This window comes from Protomyctophum parallelum (genome assembly GCF_964188405.1).
Source record: "Protomyctophum parallelum genome assembly, chromosome: 7".
In the NCBI taxonomy this organism is placed as follows: domain Eukaryota; kingdom Metazoa; phylum Chordata; class Actinopteri; order Myctophiformes; family Myctophidae; genus Protomyctophum; species Protomyctophum parallelum.
The window spans coordinates 32,065,525-32,087,692 of record NC_139705.1 but is presented as its reverse complement, the minus strand read 5'-3'; the positions used below and the strand labels follow the sequence as shown (position 1 = coordinate 32,087,692).

The following is a 22,168-nucleotide window of genomic DNA, read 5'->3' as shown; positions in this document are numbered from 1 at the left end:
ACACGTGCACGCACGCAGCACGATGCCACAGCGAAGGCGAGAGTGAACGAAACGAGCCTGGCTCGGCAAACTTGTCGGTGTGTGAGAGGAGTTTGCGTACGCCCGAAGGAGCTCGCGGAACATGGGTCGTCACCATCATCATTATCATCATCACCACCACCACGTAGGCCTACACCGCACCAGTTTACTTTCTTCGTCGCAGCGCAGAATCACAAGAACACGATGCTGTGAAGAAGAAAAAAACATTTGTTTTTTTAGCTTAATAGCTTTCTGATTTCGGGAAACTTTTTTGGTGAGCGGGTGGAATATGGAGGTCTTAACTTTTCTCCTGTCTAGCCTTGTTGCCCTGCTTTATGTCGGAGGGAACCTTTTCACAAGGTGAGAAGTTTATTGTTCACATGACCCCCCTCCCCGTTTGTTTCCTATTAATTAAGGATATTTTCTTTGTAATTCGGTACCCGTATTCTGTAGCCTATATATAGCCTATATAGGCTATATAGCCTATAGGCCTATTCTATATAGCCTAATGGGCTTTGTGATGTATTTATTTAGCTTACTTATTTATTTATTATAGAGCATTTGCATTTCTCCAGGAGGTGAGTTGTTTCCATGGTTTTCGATTCCAGCATCTATAGCTGTCTCACTCTGACTGCGTGCGATGTGAGAGATGGGCGGCACGACACGCGCATTTCTCTTCCAATTGCGTTTTTAAGTTGGATTTAGCATTGTTTTTATAATCGAGGTCATGTCATGATCATTTGGCTCAAGTTTAGCAGGAGCTTTCAATTGAGGCCAAAACAAATTAGTCAAATCAATCCAGTTTTGCCATGCATGATCAGTTTTCGAACCATCTCTAATGTCTTCTCACTATAGTGTTCACACTTTTTATTCTTCTATTGTTTACTGATTCATTTACATAATGCCATGCTTTGGAATAACTTGTTAAGGCAATTATTTTTTAGATGACCATGTATATTGATGCATTTCTTTCTGTGGCATCGGCTATAATGCACCCACCATACACAGTAACATCCTCAGCTGATTTAGCCATTTATAGGCTAACTCAATTCCATTTGTATACTCTCATGAGTTGAACTATAACCACTTGAACCCCAGAATCCGTATTCTGGGGAGAACATTATAGTAAAATAGCAGATCTACAAGCTCACGAATTAAGTGTTTGTGTTGTGTGACATGTGTGGTGAGCTTGTAGATAGTCTATTTTTTGGTGAAGAGATTAAGGTGTATAGACAGAAAAAAGCTGTCCAAGTTCAGAGTCAATTCCGGTTCAGTTTAGTAAGTCTATAGAGGATTTAAGTAGAGTAACACTCTGAACTGTGTGCATGCCATCATCGTGATGGACGATGCACAATTTAGCATAGACACTTCTTGCCGCGGTTGCATAATCAGGTCTCATTTAATGAAGAGAATACTGCACTGGTTATTCACCACACCAGTATAGGCTACAGTTGACTGAACAATCCGCTTTTCTGATGTAGGCTACACTGATCATAAGCTGCTATATGCACAAACTTGGATTGGATGTTTAAGGGCAAAGGCCAAAGGGTGATTGCTGGTAGGCTGATAAGTCACTGGCTTTATCAATGGGAGGCCTGTGACAGATGACACGCAATGTTGTTGCAGTCTGCTTCTGTTTAGGCTGACATTTGAGTTCTCCAAATCCAGCTGATATTGCACATCTTTGGGTGAAGTGAGGTGAGGGCGGCCCATTATCAGATCAGGAAAATAACCATTAGCTTGCTACTGTATGAAAACATGCTCAATGCTTTTAAAATGTCTTTCATAGCCAAATTATAGTGCCCAATATAATATAGTATATTACTGCTGAATATATATATATATATATATATAAAACAAAGTAAATAATGTAGCTATATTCAACTATAAAGTAGGTGCGGTAAACTTCCATTTGCCTCATCATGCTCTATTTCAATTCTCAGCGCAGCCGACATCTACTGTAGCCTGTATACCACTAATCCCTAATTTTCTATAAAGCCGCATGTGCGGAAAGTAAATGCCACAGAGTGCTTCTGGTGGTGAAAAGGACAAGGGGTGAACCCTTTTAAGCTTTGTGCATTTTGGACAAAAACGGTACCTTCAGTCATCCACCAGTAGAGGGGCCCGGGTGATGGGTATGATGGGTATTGATTTTGTTAATGACTCTACTCAACTGTAGAGGTTGAGTAGATGTAACCAATGGTTACATTGGTAAATGTATGCACAGACTTGGATGTTTAAAGGTATATTCAGTGATTTCACTTAATTCAAATATCACTTATTTTTTTGTTTTGTTGTGATAATCCTCCCTACTATAGAGTGTGCTGGCCATATAAGGAGTTCCTCCCTGTCCCCAGTTAACCCCTTTGACTCTCTATCCTGATTGGACGAAAGGCTGGGTCCCACAGCCAAAAACGAAACCTAAGGTTTTTTGAGTGAAATCACTGAATATACCTTTAAGGGCAAACCATTGGTTACATGTATACTCTCATACTCTCTCAGTTATACAAATGGATGAATAATTGTCTACAGTGTAGGCTACTTGCACATACAAGACAAGTGCATGTATCAGGTTTAATCAAACATTTCTGTTGTGTTGCAAGCTCATATAATTTTGTTTCAGTATAACTTAATTGTATTGAATTAATTTAATTATTGAATTATCACCTTTGGTGTGGCATAAAATGCTGTCAAACACAATGGGCATGAAGTGGAGGATGTCACGTCTCTACAGAATACAGAATCAGAAATTGTTGGAATCAGAAATCAAATTTGAATTTTAAATATATAACCTACTTAATTCTCTCTCTCTCTCTCTCTCTCTCTCTCTCTCTCTCTCTCTCTCTCTCTCTCTCTCTCTCTCTCTCTCTCTCTCTCTATTTAAATAATAAATATGTTACAATGTGTAGGCCCTATAGGCATTTAACATTGGCTCTTGACCAGAGAGAAATACACATTCGAGATCAGAGTAAATGGCATGAACCACAATCAACAAATATTATATAATATAATTATACCCAGCAGACAGTACCCAGGTCCCAGTACATCCTGCAACTATAGGCTACTTCATGGTGTTGTATAGCCTACCAATAGAAAGTCACAAGACTTTGCATTTTGTACCTTTTGTGTACTTGTGTTAATCTATCAAGTGGAAAATCAGACTGTACCAATGGGTCCATTTGGTTACATGCTGAGAGTAAAATGAACACTTTCGCTGCGTAGGTGTCAAGTGCATGGTGTGTGTATGTGTGTGTGTGTGTGTGTGTGTGTGTGTGCGCGTGCATGCTTTATTTATGCTGAAAATAGCTGATCTGAAAGCTCAAAAGATGCTGTTGTGTGACACCTAGTGAGCTTGTAGATTGGCTATTTTCAGTATATACCGTCGTATGACAAAGTATAAATCAGGCAGTCTCATTAAGGCGTTCTCATTTGTTTTATTTGTACTGTCAGCAGGAAGCTTTTATTATAGTGGGTTGTGGGTAAAGGGCAGTCCATACTCTCTCCGACCACCGAACTTTTCGTCGGAAAGATCAGACTTTAATTTCTTCTCCGAAGTAGAGTTCGGAGAGTCACATCATCTGGGAGTGCAGCTTTCAGAACAAAAATTCTGAGGAATGCGTTTCAGAAGTTGCGAGTGACGTCATGTTGTAGTTGTACCGGAGCTTTCCGACGAAAAGTTTGATGGTCGTAGATAGTATGGACTGCCCTTAACACTCTTCAGAGTAGATCTGTGCCAATGATTCTTCCCAAAATGATTGAAATTGGAGTAATACAGCAATTTCCTAATCGCAAGAAGCTACCAATGAACAAATGTTCCCTGGTGCTGTAGTGTAGATAATCATTGACCTAGAAATAAATGTAGGCCTTTGTCATTGTAAACTACATACTGAAAGTACCTACATCATTGAAATGCTGGGAATAAAATGAACAAAACGTTGCTCCTTCGTTTTGTAATTGATGTATTTCAACCAGAATGTTCACCGAATCACTGTAAGCACTGCAATATAATTATTTCAGTCAATATCATGTAGGACTGTCTCATGAGGCCAGAAATAACTCTGAAAACACAAGCGTTGTGCCCAATTTGTAACACTTTCTATATGTGTACAAACAAAGCATACTTAAAATGCATTTCAATCTGCTCATAATGCTTTATAATCATAAGCACTCATAAATATCCATGACACTTAGAACAACAGATTATAAAGCATGAACTGTAGCCTATGTGGCTCATATGAAGCCTATCTGCTGTTTCCATAATGTGAGGCTGCTTGATGTAGTACAAGTACACACCCACTGGGCATGACGCTAGTATGTCACACCGTTGTACCGCCAATCCAACCCTGGTGTGTGTTCAAGCAGGGAGGCATTGGGTATCATTTTAATATTCTTTGGTACAGGGCGCCCGCTGGCCAAGTGGTCCAGACGCATGCCACATATAGGCCTGACAGCGTGTGTTGTCAGCGTGTGTTCGAGTCCCGTTCATGACGACCTTTGCTGCATGTCTCTCCCCTTCTCTCTCTCCCTCTTTCCTGTCCGTCTTCACTTGCTACTATCAATAGAAGCCAAAAACAAATCTTAATTGTTTTTGGTACAGTATGACAAGACCAGAGATTGAACCGTAGCTGACTTACCAGTCTCAGGGCGGTCACACAAAACAATACAATACAATACAGTATTGACAATATACTGTATAAGTCATTATGTCAATTCAATCTTTATTTCAGACTCAGGGGAATCCATATCACAGTAAAAAACAACATATAAGATGCTTCATAATGTGTGATGATGAGTGCTTACGGAATAACACAATACTGTGGTTGCTATAGGCAACAGACTATATTATTCTCGCTCTGAGACTTTTCTGCCAGCAAAGTGAACCTGCTTTTTGTTAACTTTTGCACAATAGAAAAGTGAAGCTTTTGGTCATGCTCCACACACTGTTGTGTCGCTGTTGTCATGACTCATGCTTCACATGCCATTACAATATAAATGGTAAGACGGAATCCAGCTCCCAGTGGATTCCTCACGTCTCACGTCATGACAGTGCAACCACATGTGTTTCATAGAAAGTGTTACAGAGTGACTGACAGTTTCCCAGTAGGCTACAGTATGCTACACCCAGTATCTTGCATCTCTATCAGATATCTAAATAAACTCTATTTATATACTCCATTGAACAATGGTGTCACTTGCCGAAAATAACTAATCTTGCATGTCGGCAAGCAACACATCGTGTGACAGAGTATAAATTGACATTGCAGTGGTGGCCAGCATTTTGTGGTGCCACAGTTACAGATGTCCATTCCATCCATCTATCCATCTTCAACCGCTTATCCGTAGTCGGGTCACGGGGGCAACAGCTCTACCAGAGTGTTCCAGACTTCCCTCTCCAGAGCAACAGTATTGACTTCCTCCTGGGGGATCCCGAGATGTGAGTCGGCCAGTGAGTCGATGTGTTTCCACCAACTGCGCCTTGGTCTTCCCCGGGGTCTCCTCCCAGTGTGACGTGCCTCGAGGACCTAGGGAGACGCTCGAGAGGCATCCTAACCAGATACCCGAACCACCTAAGCTGGCTCCTTTCCAGGCAAAGAAGAATGCAACTCTACTCCGAGTCTCTCTCGTGTGACTGAACTTCTCACCCTATCTCTAAGGGAGCTGCCAGCCACCCGTCGAAGAAAACTCATTTCGACCGCTTGTATTCACGACCTTAATCTTTCGGTCATGACCCACACTTTATGACCATAGGTGAGAGTAGGAACGAAGATTGCTCGGTAGACAGAGAGAGAGAGAGAGCTTTGCCTTCTGGCTCAACTCTCTTTTCGTCACAACAGTGCGGTACAGCGCAGGAGAGAGCTTTACCTTCTGGCTCAACTCTCTTTTCGTGACAGTGAGTGGTACAGCGATGCCCAGATGTCCATTCATTTCCCCCTCGGAAACTCAGACGTTTTTATTTCCAGGGAGAAAAAAAAAGGCTGGGACCGAGTCCACTTCAATTCGGCATAGAGTAGCGCAAACCTCGATCACTCTGCTGATTTCTGATCGTCTGCACCTTTGTTAAATTGACGCACACACGCACTCCCGTACACGTACAAACTCCTCTCTCTCTCTGTCGCTCCAATTAATTAGTCTCATGTCGTGCAGCTGCATCTACATTCGCCCGGCGGATCCTGCTGGGAGCTGCCTATGCCATAGAAAGCATACAGTAGGTGGACCCCAGGCTAGGCTCTTGGTGATTCATGAACAAACATTTGATTCTGTGTGGGGGGTCGTTATATTGTCAGATACTGTAGGCTACTTGCATGAGAGGGGAGAGGAGTGTAGCTGCATGCTTCAGCAGACAGTTTGAGGGTCCAATGGAGTTAGCTGGTTTTGTCAGAAGCACTTTTTAAAAGGATCCCTGGCTAATAAGACAAATATGCCTTATATTATAATTGGGTCTAGCTCTATGGGTCTAGCTCTATGGAATGTATGGAATGCAAATGCAATTAAAAACCAGCTTAATACTTCTTAAGCATAATGAGCATCAAAGCAATATTTTTTATACTTGTTATTAGCATGTGCATTCCATATATTCCATAGGGCTGGACCACACATGGACAAATCACATCAACTTCATGCAACGGGAGTTGTTCCTTGAGTGAAAGATTAACTATTTCTAAAATAGATACAATATTTAGTGTTTTATAGTGTTTTAAAAATTTGATTTTAATTATAGAGCAATTATAATGTATTAAGGCATATTTGTCTTATTAGCCAGGGATCCTTTTAATGAAACATGGAGTTAGCCTGGATGGCTTGGTTTCAGGCTTAAAATAATGTATGTTCAGATATCTCTATGGGAAAAATGGCCGCCACTGCTTTGCCTATATAGGCACGACATTTCTCAAATTTTTCTTTGCAGTACTAGCCTAAATCAGATGGATGGTTGTTTGTTTATCCATGATGTAGTTCCACTTAGAAATTGTACTATAGTTGGAAGCACGTTTTTAATTAGTTCTTTCTGCTGCCCGCCTTTGTCAGGCAACATACCAAGGGAGGTTTGATGTTCCCTTTGAACAGGTGCAAATTGATGTCACCGTACAACGCTAATTAAGCTTGTTTCCAAAGACATTGTAAATCTGAGATGGGTCTTTTGTGTTGCCTTTGTAGAACACTTAAACAAGATGTTTGACAAAACGAGGCCTCGGGAGATGCAGCCTAATGAAGTAGAATAAAATATTAAGTGGAACAAGCATCGTATCAATGTACTTGTGCACTTTGAACTGTTTTGAACAGAGCAAAGTTTGAGAGTATCATAAAGTGAGACTGCTTACTGAATCTCCCAGGCAACCAATAATGTTTAATCCCGGTTAGTGTTTTTTAAATACATTGCATTTGTCTCTGATGTGCCTTTGAAGTGAATGCTGTGATGTATGAAGAGCAGTAATAACACTTTTGTCAAAACACTTGTAGTGGGCACTGGGGGCGTGTTCCCTCCTCTGTGTCATCAGTGCCAATACCCGAGGCGGGGTTAGCGAAAGGGCCTTTCTGTGTGGAGTTTGCATGTTCTCCCCATGTCCCCTAGGGTAGGTACCCTCACATGTTCTCCCCGTGTCCCCTAGGGTAGGTACCCTCACAAAAACATGCCGTAATCCTGGTCTCTAACTACCTCCCCTGCATGGCCAGCCGGGGCGCCTGATGGAGGAGAAAGGAAATGGTCGGAATAACGTGTTCCTTCCATGCGCTACGTCCGGCCAGGGAAACTCTCCCCTGTCAGGTGAAAAGAAGCAGCTTGAACTCCTCATGCATAGAAGGAAGCATGAGGTCAGTCCGCTGCCCCACCCCCAGGTTGGCATAGGGAAGCAAATCTTGACAGATCATTTCTTATGGGAGTCCCTGGCAGGGACGTGCAGAGAGTGTTAGAGGGGCAGGGGCCAAAATCCCGTAAGAGGGCACTTTTGGATAAAAATTGTGAAAATAGCAAATTCAATAGCAAAGGCTTTCGCATTTTATGGAGGGACAGACAGGAGGCTGACAGGAAATGGGGGGAGAGATGATGGGGGGAAGACATGCAGTAAAGGCCGTCGGGATCGATAGTCGAGCCCGCGGCACACTGCCGGACTGGATTGACAGCCAAGGTGCCTGGACCACTGAGCCATGACCCAGGCCAGATCAGCTATTTTCAGGGCCCAACCCAGCACTCCTTAGCTAGTGGAGATGCTGTGTACAACATGGATTTCAAAAGCAATTCTCCTGAATGCTGCCTTGGCTTCTGGCATGGCATGCATTTCTTTCACTATAGTAAATGCTGCATTCGTGGTCTGGAAAGGGCGATTAATTGTTTTACAGACGGGTAAAAGGGCAGGGGCTGAAGCCCCCTTTGATGTCTATGTGTGCACGTCCTTGGCACAAAACACCTTTCAAACCGGGTGGCCGTGTTTGGGGGTGATTGTTTGAGAACCACTGGCCTATTGTAGATTCTTTAAGAAACAGCTCTTCCCAGAATTAGCAACTGTCAATTAGTGTTGGGAAAGAAAAGTGTCACACATTGATTCATTAATACATTAATTCAGCGTCCCCCTCTATCCATGTCACAGCAGTGATTATGATACTAAAAATACAGCTACAAATTGTGCAAAATCAAAAACAGTTTCAGTGAGGAAATGTCATGTTGTTTTTCCTGTATGTTTTTCCTTTCATGCTTAAGATGTATCCATTTGTAACGGTGTATAGTATACTGAAATACTATTTCAACAGAAAATGTATTTTCAGGTTGTGATACCAATTTTGTCCAATCAGGATAGAGAAAGATGTCTCGAATCTCGATACAGATTTAAACAAGTGGAAAAGTGATGACGCAAATAAATGAGCAGACAAAATTGGAACTGGAACACTATAAAAAAATGACGCTTCTTCTGTCGTATGTCCTTAGACCTTTAGCTCCGTTGCAGCAAGTCCACTGCAGTCCAGTGTGTCATTGTCTATAGGACTAGGTCAATCAAGCCTTGATCACCATTTGGTGGCGGGTACAGTATATGGGCAGCTGGTCACTCAGCACGTGTTCCACGTAGTCTAATGGATCCCCACATTCACAGTGGGCACTGTCTGTGAGACCACACTTCTGCATGGATGCACCAAAGTGTCCCACACCTGCCATCCACTCCCTGCGGGGGAGGTGCTGGCTGGCCAGGAACATCTGTGGGATCCTCGATGTAGTGGTGAAGCCTGGATGGTTCTGCTGCATGCCTTCCACTGGGCCCTCCATCTTGCCATCACCCAGGAAGCCTTAAGGAGGTGTCGGCTGGTGTTGTGCCAGTTCCTGGGCCTGTGTGGCAAAGGGGCGCCGGGACTTGAGACGAGCAAATTACGCTGATAAATGGCTACTCTCTGATTGGCAGAAAACAACCTGAAAATGTATTTTCTGTTTATTAAAGAGCTGGAGAGACAGGGAGACCTCTGTTGCTGCACAAACACTCTATAGCAATGATTACAATCAGAATATAGTGATTTAACCTTTTAACAAGAAACATTTTGTGACCTTTAATGACGATTTAATGAATGAATGTAAAAGTTTCATTTACAAATCTGTTTATTTGATCTAAATATAAGCGATTACCTTTACAAATCTTGACTTGTAAAATAGTGTGTGCACTAGAATATTTGACCCAGTGTGGACAAAGCAATTAATTTACTGGATAAATGCATGAAATATACTGTAGACAGCAACTTAAAAAATATACACTGCTATTATATACTATTATACACTGCCCCCTGGTGGTACATGCATTGCTTTGTATTAGTTTGTAACGTCCAAACCACAGTCAAGACACAGCGTGATGTACTGTCTAGGCCTACTGTAGATTTATCAGCTGTCAGACAAATCGATCCAGTTTGTTCCCCTCGCCTTTCTGGAGCATCTCTGACAAACAATCTGTCAGTGTCAGAGATGGTGAAGAAACACAACCCACAAAGAAATATATAGGGTACAATGATGTCGTGCAGTATGATCTACAGTATAGCCAGTGGTGGAAAAAGTACTCAAATGTTTTACTGAAGTAAAAGTATAAAATACTGCAATGTAGATGCACTCCATTACAAGTAGAAGTCCCATATTCAGAATGTACTCAAGTAAAAGTACAAAAGTATCAGCATCAAAATGTAGCTACTTATATTGCAGAATGTCCTATTTCACAAAAAAAGTGTGTACACAATCTTTTGAAATTAGCCAATCTAAAACCTCACAATGCGTTGCGATCTCCAAAATCTTCAAATCTCCAAAATCATCCAAAGTAACTAGGTTTTCAAATAATTGTAGCGGAGTAAAAGTATAAATTTTGCCTCTGAAATGTATGGAGTAGAAGTAAAAATAGTGGGAATGGGGAAATACTCAAGTAAAGTACAAATACCACCAAATTGTACTAAAAAGTAGCTTACTTAGTTACTTTCCACCACTGTCAATAGCTGCATGAACAATGTTATTTATGTGGTATATGACAATCTCCTGTATTCAAATGTAAACTATGGTATGGCTCCCCCATATCTTGCAAGCATGATATGGGGGATCAGCCAATGCAGGAAAGCTGGAAGTACCTTCACTAAAACACCGGGACAACGCTCCACACGTCCCAAACTTTTCTCCCTTCTGGCCCCAAAACTGTGGAATGCACTTCCCGTTGCAATCAGAACTGCAGCATCACTCCAAATCTTCCGCCGTAGTCTGAAAACCCAACTTTTCAGACTCAATCATGGCCCATAGCACTTACCCCCTTAGATAGCACTTTTTAGACTTAGATAGCATTTGAAACAGACTTATAGCATGTCATGTAGACAGCACAATAATTGCATTGTATGTAGTCATAGCACTTCATAGTACATATGTATAGCATAGTATAGTACTGTATATGTATAGTTTATATGTATAGTGTCATTATATAGATATGTTCTAGTTACGTTCTTAGCTTTGTTTCATGATAAATGCATTTTATATATGTGATGTATTCCCATGCCTTTTTGTTCTTGCTTAATGTAAATCGCTCTGGATTAAGAGCGTCTGCTAAATGCCTAAATTGTAAATTGTCCTCTCTGTGCTGGAGTTTCTTCCAGATTTTGTCCCCGCGGCCCTCACCGTGTGCGAGAGGATGAAAATGTCTCACCGTCTGCTGTGTACTTGTCTCCCTTAGGGCCATGCTGAGTGACATTGGGGACTATGTAGGTACAGACATTGAAATATCCTGGTTGCCTAATCTGGATGAGTTAATGAAGGGCTATGCCAGAAATTTTCGCCCTGGGATAGGAGGTGAGTAATGAGATCTACGGCTTCGTGGCATTGGATTGCATTTCACCCCCTCACATTTACAGCCATCCTTAGCATAAAACTCTCAAGCCCCAGACTGTATATGGGGTTAGCTTTAAGATTTAGTTGTCGCTCGCTCGCTCCTCAATTCCATAAGCCTGAACATTATGTCACTGCCTGGCTGAATGTCTTTAATTTCTCAGGGTTTTGTTTGATTTAAAGCTGCAATCCCACAGATTCATACCCGGGTCTTTCTACGGCTCTTTCAAGATGCTTGGCTGGGGGAGATATTGTGATTATGCACTCCGGGCAGTATACTACTTGTCAACCAGTAGGCCTATAGGTGTCCTATACACCCAATGATGGAAAAAGTACATTTATTTTTTACTTAAGTAAACATATCAATACTGCAATGTAGAAATACTCTGTTACAAGTAAATGTCCGGAATTCAAAATGTTCTTGAGTAAAAGTACAAAAGTATTTACAAAATGAGAATAAAGTACCAAAAGTAGAAAGTACTCGTTATGCAGAATGTCCCATTTCACACAAGTTTGTATAGGAATCTTTTGAAAATAGATCTACAAGCTCACAATGCGTCGCATCAATATTTGTGACCAAGCTTGACACACAGTAAGTCATTGGATTTTTCTTCATTTCGTTTTCTCATGTCATATGAAAGCAGGGAATCATAGCTTCAAATTGACATATTGGTTGTTCAGTTTGACCCACCAGTTTTGGAGATATGCATAGTAATGTCTTACAGAAAACTGTGACTAAGTTCCGGTAGGCCTGCTAAACTTACAGAAAACAGCGAGTTGAGAAAACAGGCTTGAGAGGTTCACTTCTGTGGTCTCTAACATTACACCTACTGTAACTACATGTTTAAGCATTTATTTCATATTTACAGTTGGGTTGTCCCGATCTGATCACGTGATCGGTGATCGGGGCCTGATACACCATTTCCAAATGATCGGAATTGGATCGGGAGCAAAAAAAAACCCTGATCAGGACATCCCTAGTATCAATATTATATCCATATCATGATATTGGACTGGATATTGTCTGTGATTTTGGATATTGTACTATTGTGATATGGCATAAGTGTTCTAAGAAAATACTCATGAACAGTTAGTCTTGCCGCCATGACTGTCTGTTCTGTATCAACAAGAGTCACATTTTTATTTGAGTGGGCGTGTCCACACAAAACTGGTGGGCGTGTCCACACAAAAACGATATCTTAACAAATACTGTACACTTAAAAATAATAATAATAATCTTCCTCCTTAAATAATAATAATAATACCTCATGATCATGTGGGAAAAGAATCACGGCACTCTTGCATCTTTAAAATAAGGTTCCGGATTGCAGCTTTAAATATCTAGTACAAAAGCTACAGTAAAGTACTTAAATAATCACGCTGAGCATTTGAGCGAGACGAGTGTACACACAAATGATTCAGTGCATGCAGTGGTGGAAAGGAAGTTTCTGTACTGCACTTAAGTACAATTTTGAGGTCTTTTTACTTGAGTTTTTCCAATTTCCAGTACTTTTACTTCTACTCCACTACATATCGAAGGCAAATATCGTATTGTCCCCGAATATAAGACGACTGATTATAAGACGACCCCCATTTTTCATTTTTTGTGGAAAAAGAACATTGAATTTCCAATAGTCTAGTCCCCGATTATGACTAGACTATTTTTTAAACTTGTGAAATGAAGTACTTTCTACTTTTGTACTTGAAGTACATTTGGATACCAATACTTTTGTACTTTTACTTTACTATTTCCACCATTTAGTGCATGCAGGGAATACTGACATAAATGACACCTTTTAAGTGCCGGGGAGAAGGAGGGGCCAGGGGGGTGGGGGGGGGGGGGGGGGGGGGGGTGCTCCGGTGCTGTGATGGAGACCTTGTTAAGAATGGCTGCAGAATGTGAAACATCCAATGTCCACAGCAATAGATTTCTCAATCTCACAGCTTAACAAAGGTGAAAACAAATGCTGTTCAGGGATGCAATGCAACTATATCACCAAACGCCACAGCTTTGTATGAGACATCCTATGGTCCCTTAACTGACATTCCTGCTAATGTTCTATGAAACTATATCCGTGATACAAGCCATGTTTTATACTCGTCGTACGGTGGTGGCGCGTGCCAACAATAGCCCTATTTTCGGCGCACGACATCCCTGTACGACAGACTATAATGTAAGCATTAGGATGACAAGTTCGGAACAAAAGGTTGTTCATGCATGGCCATTAGGGAATCATATCAGTTGGCACAATGGCCCTTTACCCGGCTCATATCCCATATTAGCCATCAATCACAAGAGGTATTGTTATTCTAAAAGCATTAGACTGAAACAAAATACGACTTGAAACATTCCCTCCGTTATCATTTCTCATGATAAATAGTTAACCTTAATTTGTTAATAATGCATGATACAAATCCATTATGAATGTCTATTGTCTTCTAAAGGAGTTACCAGTTCAAATTTGACAGTTATTGCATCAGGGGATGAGAAAGTTGGCTCCCGTAACGTCCTCTAAAAGTCAGCTCCATTGACCTCGACTTCCAATCAGCTTCGACACACTGCAAATTGCCTCGCCCTCTACGCCCACAATAAATGGGCTATAGAATGCGATTTGCCATAAATGGTTATGGGATAAGTGTTGAGCTGTGGTGGGGGAACGGTAATGTATGATTCCTTAATGTTCAATATAAATAGCCTTTCTGCTACGCTTCACCGACCTCCTATCTACTCTTGCTAGATTTCTGCCTCAAGCATCTCATAGCAGTGGCACAATCCATGCAAATCGCACGCGCACGCACACACGCACACACACACACACACACACACACACACACACACACACACACACACACACACACACACACACACACACACACACACACACACACACACACACACACACACACACACACACACACACACACACACACACACACACACACACACACCCACACCCAAAACAAGCTGTAGTGCGTATGGAAGCCATGCATACGCTCACTCCATGAAACTCCATTCGAGGTCAAGGTCACATGTGTGAATGTCCATGAAGCGCTGTGTCGACATACTGTATAGCATGGTTATTGGCTAAGAAGGATGATGCGTAATCTATATGCGCTGCATGAGTGTTGGGTTGGGGGGGTCAGCAGCTGTAGAAATTGGTGATGTGTAGAGAAACACTGTTGGGGAAAGAATGGAGGGTTTTGGGGGGGGGGGGGGGGGGGGGTCGTCGGGTGTTCTTTTCTCACTTGTCTTCCTGCAGGCCCTCCGGTGAACGTGGCCATGGCTATCGAAGTGGCCAGTATTGACCACATCTCAGAGGCCAACATGGTAACGTATACAGTAGAGTTGTACAGTACTGTCCTCTTTTTCAGGGTTATTATTATTATTATTATAGATTTGGATTTCTCATTTGTTTTTTTTATGTTTTATTTAGTTTTTTGTTTGTTTTCAATGTCTGTTTAGTTATAAATAGTTTTTAAAGGCGAGTTTTCTTTTTGTATCTATTGAAAAGATTTTAGTTTAGCTTTTCGTCACAGAGAGATTCTCCACAGAGAGATTCTCCATATTTCTCCCATGCATTCTGCATTGGTGCAAATCAAAGATTAGCATAATCCAGATGTATGAGTCTAGAGGATTTGGAAACATGCTTAGTGAGGGACCTGTGTGAGACATCAATTCAGTTTTTTGTATTAATAATTTGACACTTTTACAGAATATACGTTGGGGGTATTCAGTTCATATTGATAAGAAAACAAGTGCCTCCTTTCTGAAAGAATTGAGAAAATCAGACAAAAAAAGACAGGATTTCAATTATTGTTAATCGGTAATCATGGTCATCCCATTCCTAAAGTCAGGCACCAGATAATCAATTGCCTAAGTGTTCACCATGGAAGCTAAACTCCACTGACCATGAAATAGAGACAGATTTTATGATGTTTATCTAAGTGGTTCTGACCGAATGAGTTTTATTTCAGTAGTTTGAGCACTTATGGAGCAGAGCATGTGTCCATATTCCCGTGAAATTGTTCTGGCTATATTGTCACTGGCCCTAATATCAGTGTCCCATTATCAGTGGGATGACAACTCTGGGATTTGTCGTGATTACCGCCCGTACCTCGTCAAGAGACTGTCACGTCTCTGTTTGAGCTCTTAGAGAAAATGCAAGCCCCTGCAGATCCACACTGTCTGAGTCCTGTATAAATCCATTCTGGTGTAGGCTGGCTTTGCCCTTTAATCCCGGTGATTATGGATGCAACGTGTGTTGGCCTGCTGACAGAAACATAGAGTATGGCCTATCTATCCTGTTGTGTTGACTTTGATCCAGGATCTAAATGTGTAGCCAACCAGACCGCATCATCTCTGATCTCTTCAATGTGTTCAAAATTCCCATAGAAATGTCCTAGGCTCAACTGTATCCCGGCGTGTGGTCTATCTCTCTCTCTGTGTGTGTTGTGTGTGTGTGTGTGTGTGTCTGTGTCTGTGTGTGTGTGTGTGCGTGCGTGCGTGCGTTCACATCCAATGTGAATATGAATGAACACACCATGTCCTTGTCATGCTTGTGTCTGTCTGCATGCGTGCACGCGCGCGCGTTGTGTGTGTGTACGTGCGTGCGCGTGTGCCTTTATTTTTGGCCGTCTGGCATGCAGGACTACACCATGACCGTGTTCCTGCGGCAGAGCTGGCGTGACGAGCGCCTGTCCTACAACCACACCAACAAGACTCTGGGCCTGGACAGCCGCTTCGTGGACAAGCTCTGGCTGCCCGACACGTTCATCGTCAACGCCAAGTCGGCCTGGTTCCACGACGTCACCGTGGAGAACAAGCTGATCCGCCTGCAGCCTGACGGGGTCATCCTCTACAGCAGCCGGTAGGGGGCGCCACAGGCATGGGGGAGAGAGAGAGAGAGAGAGATAGAGAGAGAGAGAGAGAGAGAGAGAGAGAGAGATGAGAGAGAGAGAGAGAGGAGAGAGAGAGACTGAGAGAGAGAGTAGAGAGAGAGAGAGGAGACAGAGGAGAGAGAGAGAGAGAGAGAGAGAGAGGAGAGAGAGAGAGACTGAGAGAGAGAGTAGAGAGAGACAGAGGAGAGAGAGAGAGAGAGAGAGAGAGAGAGAGAGAGAGAGAGAGAGAGAGAGAGAGAGAGAGAGAGAGAGAGAGTAGAGAGAGAGAGAGTAGAGAGAGAGAGAGAGAGAGAGAGAGAGTAGAGAGAGAGAGAGAGAGAGAGAGAGAGAGAGAGAGAGAGAGAGAGAGAGAGAGAGAGAGAGAGAGAGAGAGAAGCAAAGATTTTAGTTAAAAACATTCACTGTGAAAGAATATATATTAAAAGATTTGCGCCATATTTGCGCAATTTAAAAAAATAGCAGATCTACAAGCTCGTAGGGCGGCACTCGCATTCTCCTTTAATGGAATGCATCGGCTGTTGTTTAACTACTCCCCCCCCCCCCTCGGTTGTAGAATCACTTCAACGGTGGCGTGTGACATGGACCTGACTAAGTACCCCATGGATGAACAGGAGTGCACGCTGGACCTGGAAAGCTGTGAGTGTGGTCATACTTTCCTCTGGACATAATCTTACTACTTGATAGCGGCCATCATACGCAGATAAGGTGTTATTGTAGCGGTTATTTTGATGTGTAAACTAGAAAAGGTACAGCTGAGCACAGGTCTCCGCCAGGTCAGCAATGGGTGGGCCAGCAATGTTCGAAATTCAGTCGTCATTGAGGGATTGATGTTGATTAAGTTATTGCACAAACACACTGCATTCATGATTTGAGGCATTTTGTTGCCAATCTTAGCCAGTCATAGATGGAATATGAAAACACAGACAGATCCTTCTTCATCACATGGCTATTGAGATACTGTGTACCGATTTGCGTGATGTTTCTGTAGGACTAATATCAAAACATGTGTTTAGCCAAAATCAGCCTCCTGGTGGCACTATAACATGTCAATTGGTATCAGAGGTTCTGCTCTGTCATGCAAGGGAGTGTATGTGCACAGTTTAATGTTCACAGACGGAAGGACGGATACACGGACACACAGATGGATACGGATGGACGGACGGAAGGACGAACACACAAACGCACAGACAGACAGACAGGGGGGAAAACATAGCCTTCGGTCTGGTGGAGACAAATATCATACTGTGTTATTGTAGAGGTCATCTCAATGTAAATATATTCAGCCCACTCGCTGTTAAATGGGCCACTGACATTCTGGATGAGAAGAAAAACGGTCTGCAGTGAAAATCCCACAGAATAATGAGCCGTGTTACAAGCTCCTGTCCCTCCATGCAAAGATAAAAAATGACTGCGTCAAAGCACACGAGTAGACCTGGGAGCGTAATATACATTTTTACAGGACGCATCATGCACTGGTACTAAAATGTCTGGCTGTGTTTGTTTGTTCCAGATGGTTATTCGTCCGAGGACATCGTGTATCACTGGTCGGAAAGTCAGAAGCATATCCACGGCCTGGACAAACTGGAGCTCTCCCAGTTCACCATCATTGACTATAGCTTTGTCACAGAGATGATGAACTTCAAGTCTGGTGAGGTTATAATAATGTACGCAAAGGCCATGCATCATTAGAATACTTCTTAATACAAAGAAGATGACAGGACATCATTCTTAAAATAACTACACTTGAAGTATATACAGCATATAAATAATGTTATTTTGTCAGTAAGAGCAGTAAAGTGGCTTGCCAAAACCTTTGAACTACAGTTGGATTTTCCATAAGTGAGACATTGTGAAATGGATACAAAGTGGTCATTGTACAGAAAAGTAATGGTGCTTTTCTGTCTTCTGTTTCCCCCATGCAGCGGGACGTTTCCCCAGGCTGAGCCTTCGTTTCGAGCTGAGACGGAATCGAGGCGTTTACATCATCCAGTCATACATGCCCTCTATATTATTGGTTGCCATGTCCTGGGTGTCCTTTTGGATCAGCCAGACAGCAGTCCCAGCTCGGGTGTCCTTAGGTGATGAGCGCCGTTTCACCAAAGACAGAATTTATGTCCCTGTCCATCGTGTGGATTAAATCCATCAGCCCCCAAAACTTCCCTACCCTTTACAGTACCTTTTACCTAATTTAGTATTCTATAGGCTATGAATTATGCATACATTTGATGCTGGAGTCATCATCCTGATCCCTGCACTGTACAATGATTGTCAATGGCAGTGGTTCTCAAAGCCCCAGGGGTCCTTGGGAGGGTTCCAGGGGTAATTTTACTCCACTAGAAATATTTGAAAACTTTACTGTACTTTTGGAGATTTGGATTATTATTACAAAACAGACATTAACCCACTTCAGCTCTATATACATTACGGCCATTTGAAGCTCACAATGCTCACACATATTTTCAAAAGATCTTTGTACATTTTATACAACTTGTGAAACGAGACCTTCTGCATAACCAGTGCGTTCTACTTTCAGTACTTAAAGTACATTTAGATACCAAATACATTTTGCTATTACTCAGGTAATGTTTCACTTGCAACAGAGTATTTCAACATTGCAGTATTGATACGTAGTAAATTAAAAAAAATAACCAAGTGAATACTTTTTCCACCACTGACCAATGGTCCAATGTTCCTCTGCACATTTTCAGTGGTGGAAATTAACAAAGTGCATTTACTTAAGTACTGTACTTAAGTACGATTTTTAGGTATTTGTACTTTACTTGAGCATGAAACATTTTCAGTTCTTTATACTTCTACTCCAGTACATTTCAGAGACAAATATTGTACTTTTACTCCACTTCAAATATTTGAAAACTTTAGTTACTAGTTACTTTGTAGATTTTGATTAATACAAAACACACATTAACCACTTCAGCCCTATACACATTTTGGAAATAGCCAATCTACAAGCTCGCAATGTGTCATGATGCGAAGTACATTTTGATACCAATACTTTTGTACTTTTACTCAAGTACATTTTGAATTCCGGACAGTATATTGCAGTATTGATGGTTTTACTTAAGTAACAAATGTGAGTACTTTTTCCCCACCACTTTGCAGGGATCACCACGGTTCTTACCATGACCACGCTGATGGTGAGTGCGCGCTCCTCCCTGCCTCGGGCGTCAGCTATCAAGGCTCTCGACGTCTACTTCTGGATCTGTTACATCTTCGTGTTCGCCGCTCTCATCGAGTACGCCTTCGCTCACTACAACGCCGACTACAGACTCAAAGAGAAGGCCAAGTTGAAGGAGAGGAGAGAGATGAAATCTGAGGTGAGGAGAACATTTTTCAGCCCCGGCTGGGGCCGATCACGTCATTTTCAAATGATTGGAGTTGGATCGGGACCAAAAAAAACGTGATCGGGACATCCCTAGTATGAATATTATAATCCATATCACGATATTAGACTGGATATTGCCTTTTTGCACGGTCCTTAGGATAATAAAAATATCCAATGTTACTAGAGGAAGCTATAGCAAAGAGTTGTGACTTTGACCTTCGATATTCTTTACCTGGATATAAATAGTTTTATGCAGGCAGCCAAATGAGCGTGGATGTGGGTTCATGAGGGTGTGGGTCTATGATGTTATAGTAGGCAATTGTCTGTCCTAATGAAGGTCTAAGTGACCGAAACGTCGACCTAATAAAGAGCAATTTTCTTTTGGCAAGTGTCTGACAGTGTGCTCAGTGTGCACTTCTTTGTCTTTCAAAGATACCCTTTTCATTATATGCTCTATTGCCCTACGCACCTGTCATCAGCCTTTTGAGGTGTGCATCGGCCTTTTGCTATATAGTAGGCAGAGAGGTCTGACCCACACCTCAACCTATCCAGTGCTGTAAAGTAACTAAGTACATTTATCTCAAGTGCTGTACTTAAGTAACATTCTGAGGTACTTTTACTTTACTGGCGTATTTCAAATTTACAATACTTTTACTTCTACATCTCAGATTCAAATATTGTACTTTTAGTCCACTATACAATTATTAGAAAAATTGAGTTACTATAGTTACTAGTTAGATTTTGATTATTATTATTACAAAGCAAATATTAAGTACTAAATGTTGGCCATTTGAAAATAGCCGATCTACAAGCTCGTAGATCTGCTATTATGTTAAAGATTTTGATGCATTTGAAAACTTGAAATGCATGAGACATTTCTTACTTTTACCTTTGGTACTATAAGTACATTTTGATGTCAATACTTTTGTACTTTTACTCAAGTACATTTTGAATTCCGGACTTTTGCTTGTAACAGAGTAGTTCTATATCGCAGTATTGATACTTTTACTTAAGCAAAACCTGTAGTACTTCTTCCACCACTGAACCTATCCCACACGCTAATGCAAACCATGGCATACATCTCTCTCCCTCTCGTCCTCCTCCAGTCCATAGTGAAGAACGGCAAGCAGGCCATGGTGCTCTTCTCCCTGTCGGTCACCGGCATGAACCAGGGCGTCGTGATCTCCAACCGCCACTGCCGCGGCGGCGGCCATCCCCCGGGGGAGGGCGGCGGCGAGGAGGGGGCGGAGCCATCGCGAAGGAGGCGGACCTCCCGGCAGACGGAGGAGAGCGAGGAGGAGAAGAAGAAGTGCTGCTCCAATTGCGCGTGCAAACCCATCGACGCCGACACCATCGACGTCTACGCCAGGGCCATGTTCCCCCTCACGTTCGCCGTGGTGAATGTGATCTACTGGGTGGCTTACACCATGTGAGCGGGAAACCATGTGGAGGACTATCTGCAAATGGCCAGCGCTCACGGCTGTATATACATGTAGGGAACAAAGGAAATGAGGGCGGAACGAACGGTTCCGCTTTGAATCCTGGAACTGTGGGAGATCAAAACTCTGGCCTCGGAAAAAAAAGAAAATTTAAAAGAAAGCTTCAAGAGAAATGAAGTATATGCTATGGCTTATGAATATGGTAATTAAAGGAAGTATTATAGAAGATAAAGCTAATATGGACAGGAGGGCATCAGATTAAGCATATGGGCACCTCTTCCAAGTACAAATACATAATTGTACTCTACTTGAATGGTGATTTTCAGGTTCACTGTATCACAGCTTGGAAGCAGACACCAACAACTACTGTACAGCTCATGCACAGACAGTTGCGGGACACCATCCCGACTCCATCACACTACACACACACCCACTGTAAAGAGACATCCTCAGACACACCACTTTGAACACATACAGTATAATGACACTTTATCTGTGTTCAAACCTGCTGTGTATAGTTGGCTCAACTCTGCAGTTTCCAAACTTTTCTGGATCAGCGGCCCTCTTGGAATTCTGGAAAGCGTACATGCGGCCCACCCATCAGGCCCACCCATCCGACAGCTGTTAATTAACATTAGCCGTGCATTTTCGGAGCATGTGTGTTTTAATAATCGATCAATCGATTGTGTTCTCGCTTGGATCGATGTAGTCCCATTGACGTAGAATACTTTAAATTACTATTCATCGGTGTCACAAAGAAAACTCTTTTTTCCAAGGTTTTTTTTTTAAACGTACATTTCTTTTATATTAATGTTATATTATTATTAAAATTGTAGTGTTTTGCCAATTGTTTGGGGGCCCAATTGCAATATCCTCACCCCTGGGGCCCAGGTTGGGACTGTAATCTATAATTGGGGCTATAGGTGGGCCTGCCTCATGACAAGATGAGGTGTATTTCTATTCTGCATGGCTGATGGCTAATTTATACTTTAATACTTGCTCACCGTACATACAGTATCTGATGTTCAACGCAGGGAGACAAGTAAGTTATTTAGATGAAAATCAGTCATCTGCGAGCAACACGGTTGTATGATACCTCACTCACCCCTCGCCTTTTGTCCTCCACCCATTTTTCCAATACATTTTTTTCATTTA

At 42.1% G+C, this 22,168-nt stretch overlaps 1 protein-coding gene across 1 annotated transcript; it reads left to right on the top strand.

Moving 5' to 3' along the window:
* Window positions 1–307: 307 nt before the first annotated feature.
* gabrd (gamma-aminobutyric acid type A receptor subunit delta) lies at window positions 308–21,269 on the top strand (the record flags this gene model as incomplete). Its single annotated transcript, XM_083770300.1, has 9 exons — window positions 308–378; window positions 11,181–11,296; window positions 14,593–14,660; window positions 15,980–16,200; window positions 16,785–16,867; window positions 17,742–17,879; window positions 18,154–18,309; window positions 19,352–19,566; window positions 20,681–21,269. 9 exons carry the CDS (start codon window positions 308–310, stop codon window positions 21,005–21,007), a joined length of 1,395 nt encoding a protein of 464 aa, XP_083626426.1. The 3' UTR covers window positions 21,008–21,269.
* Window positions 21,270–22,168: the final 899 nt, after the last annotated feature.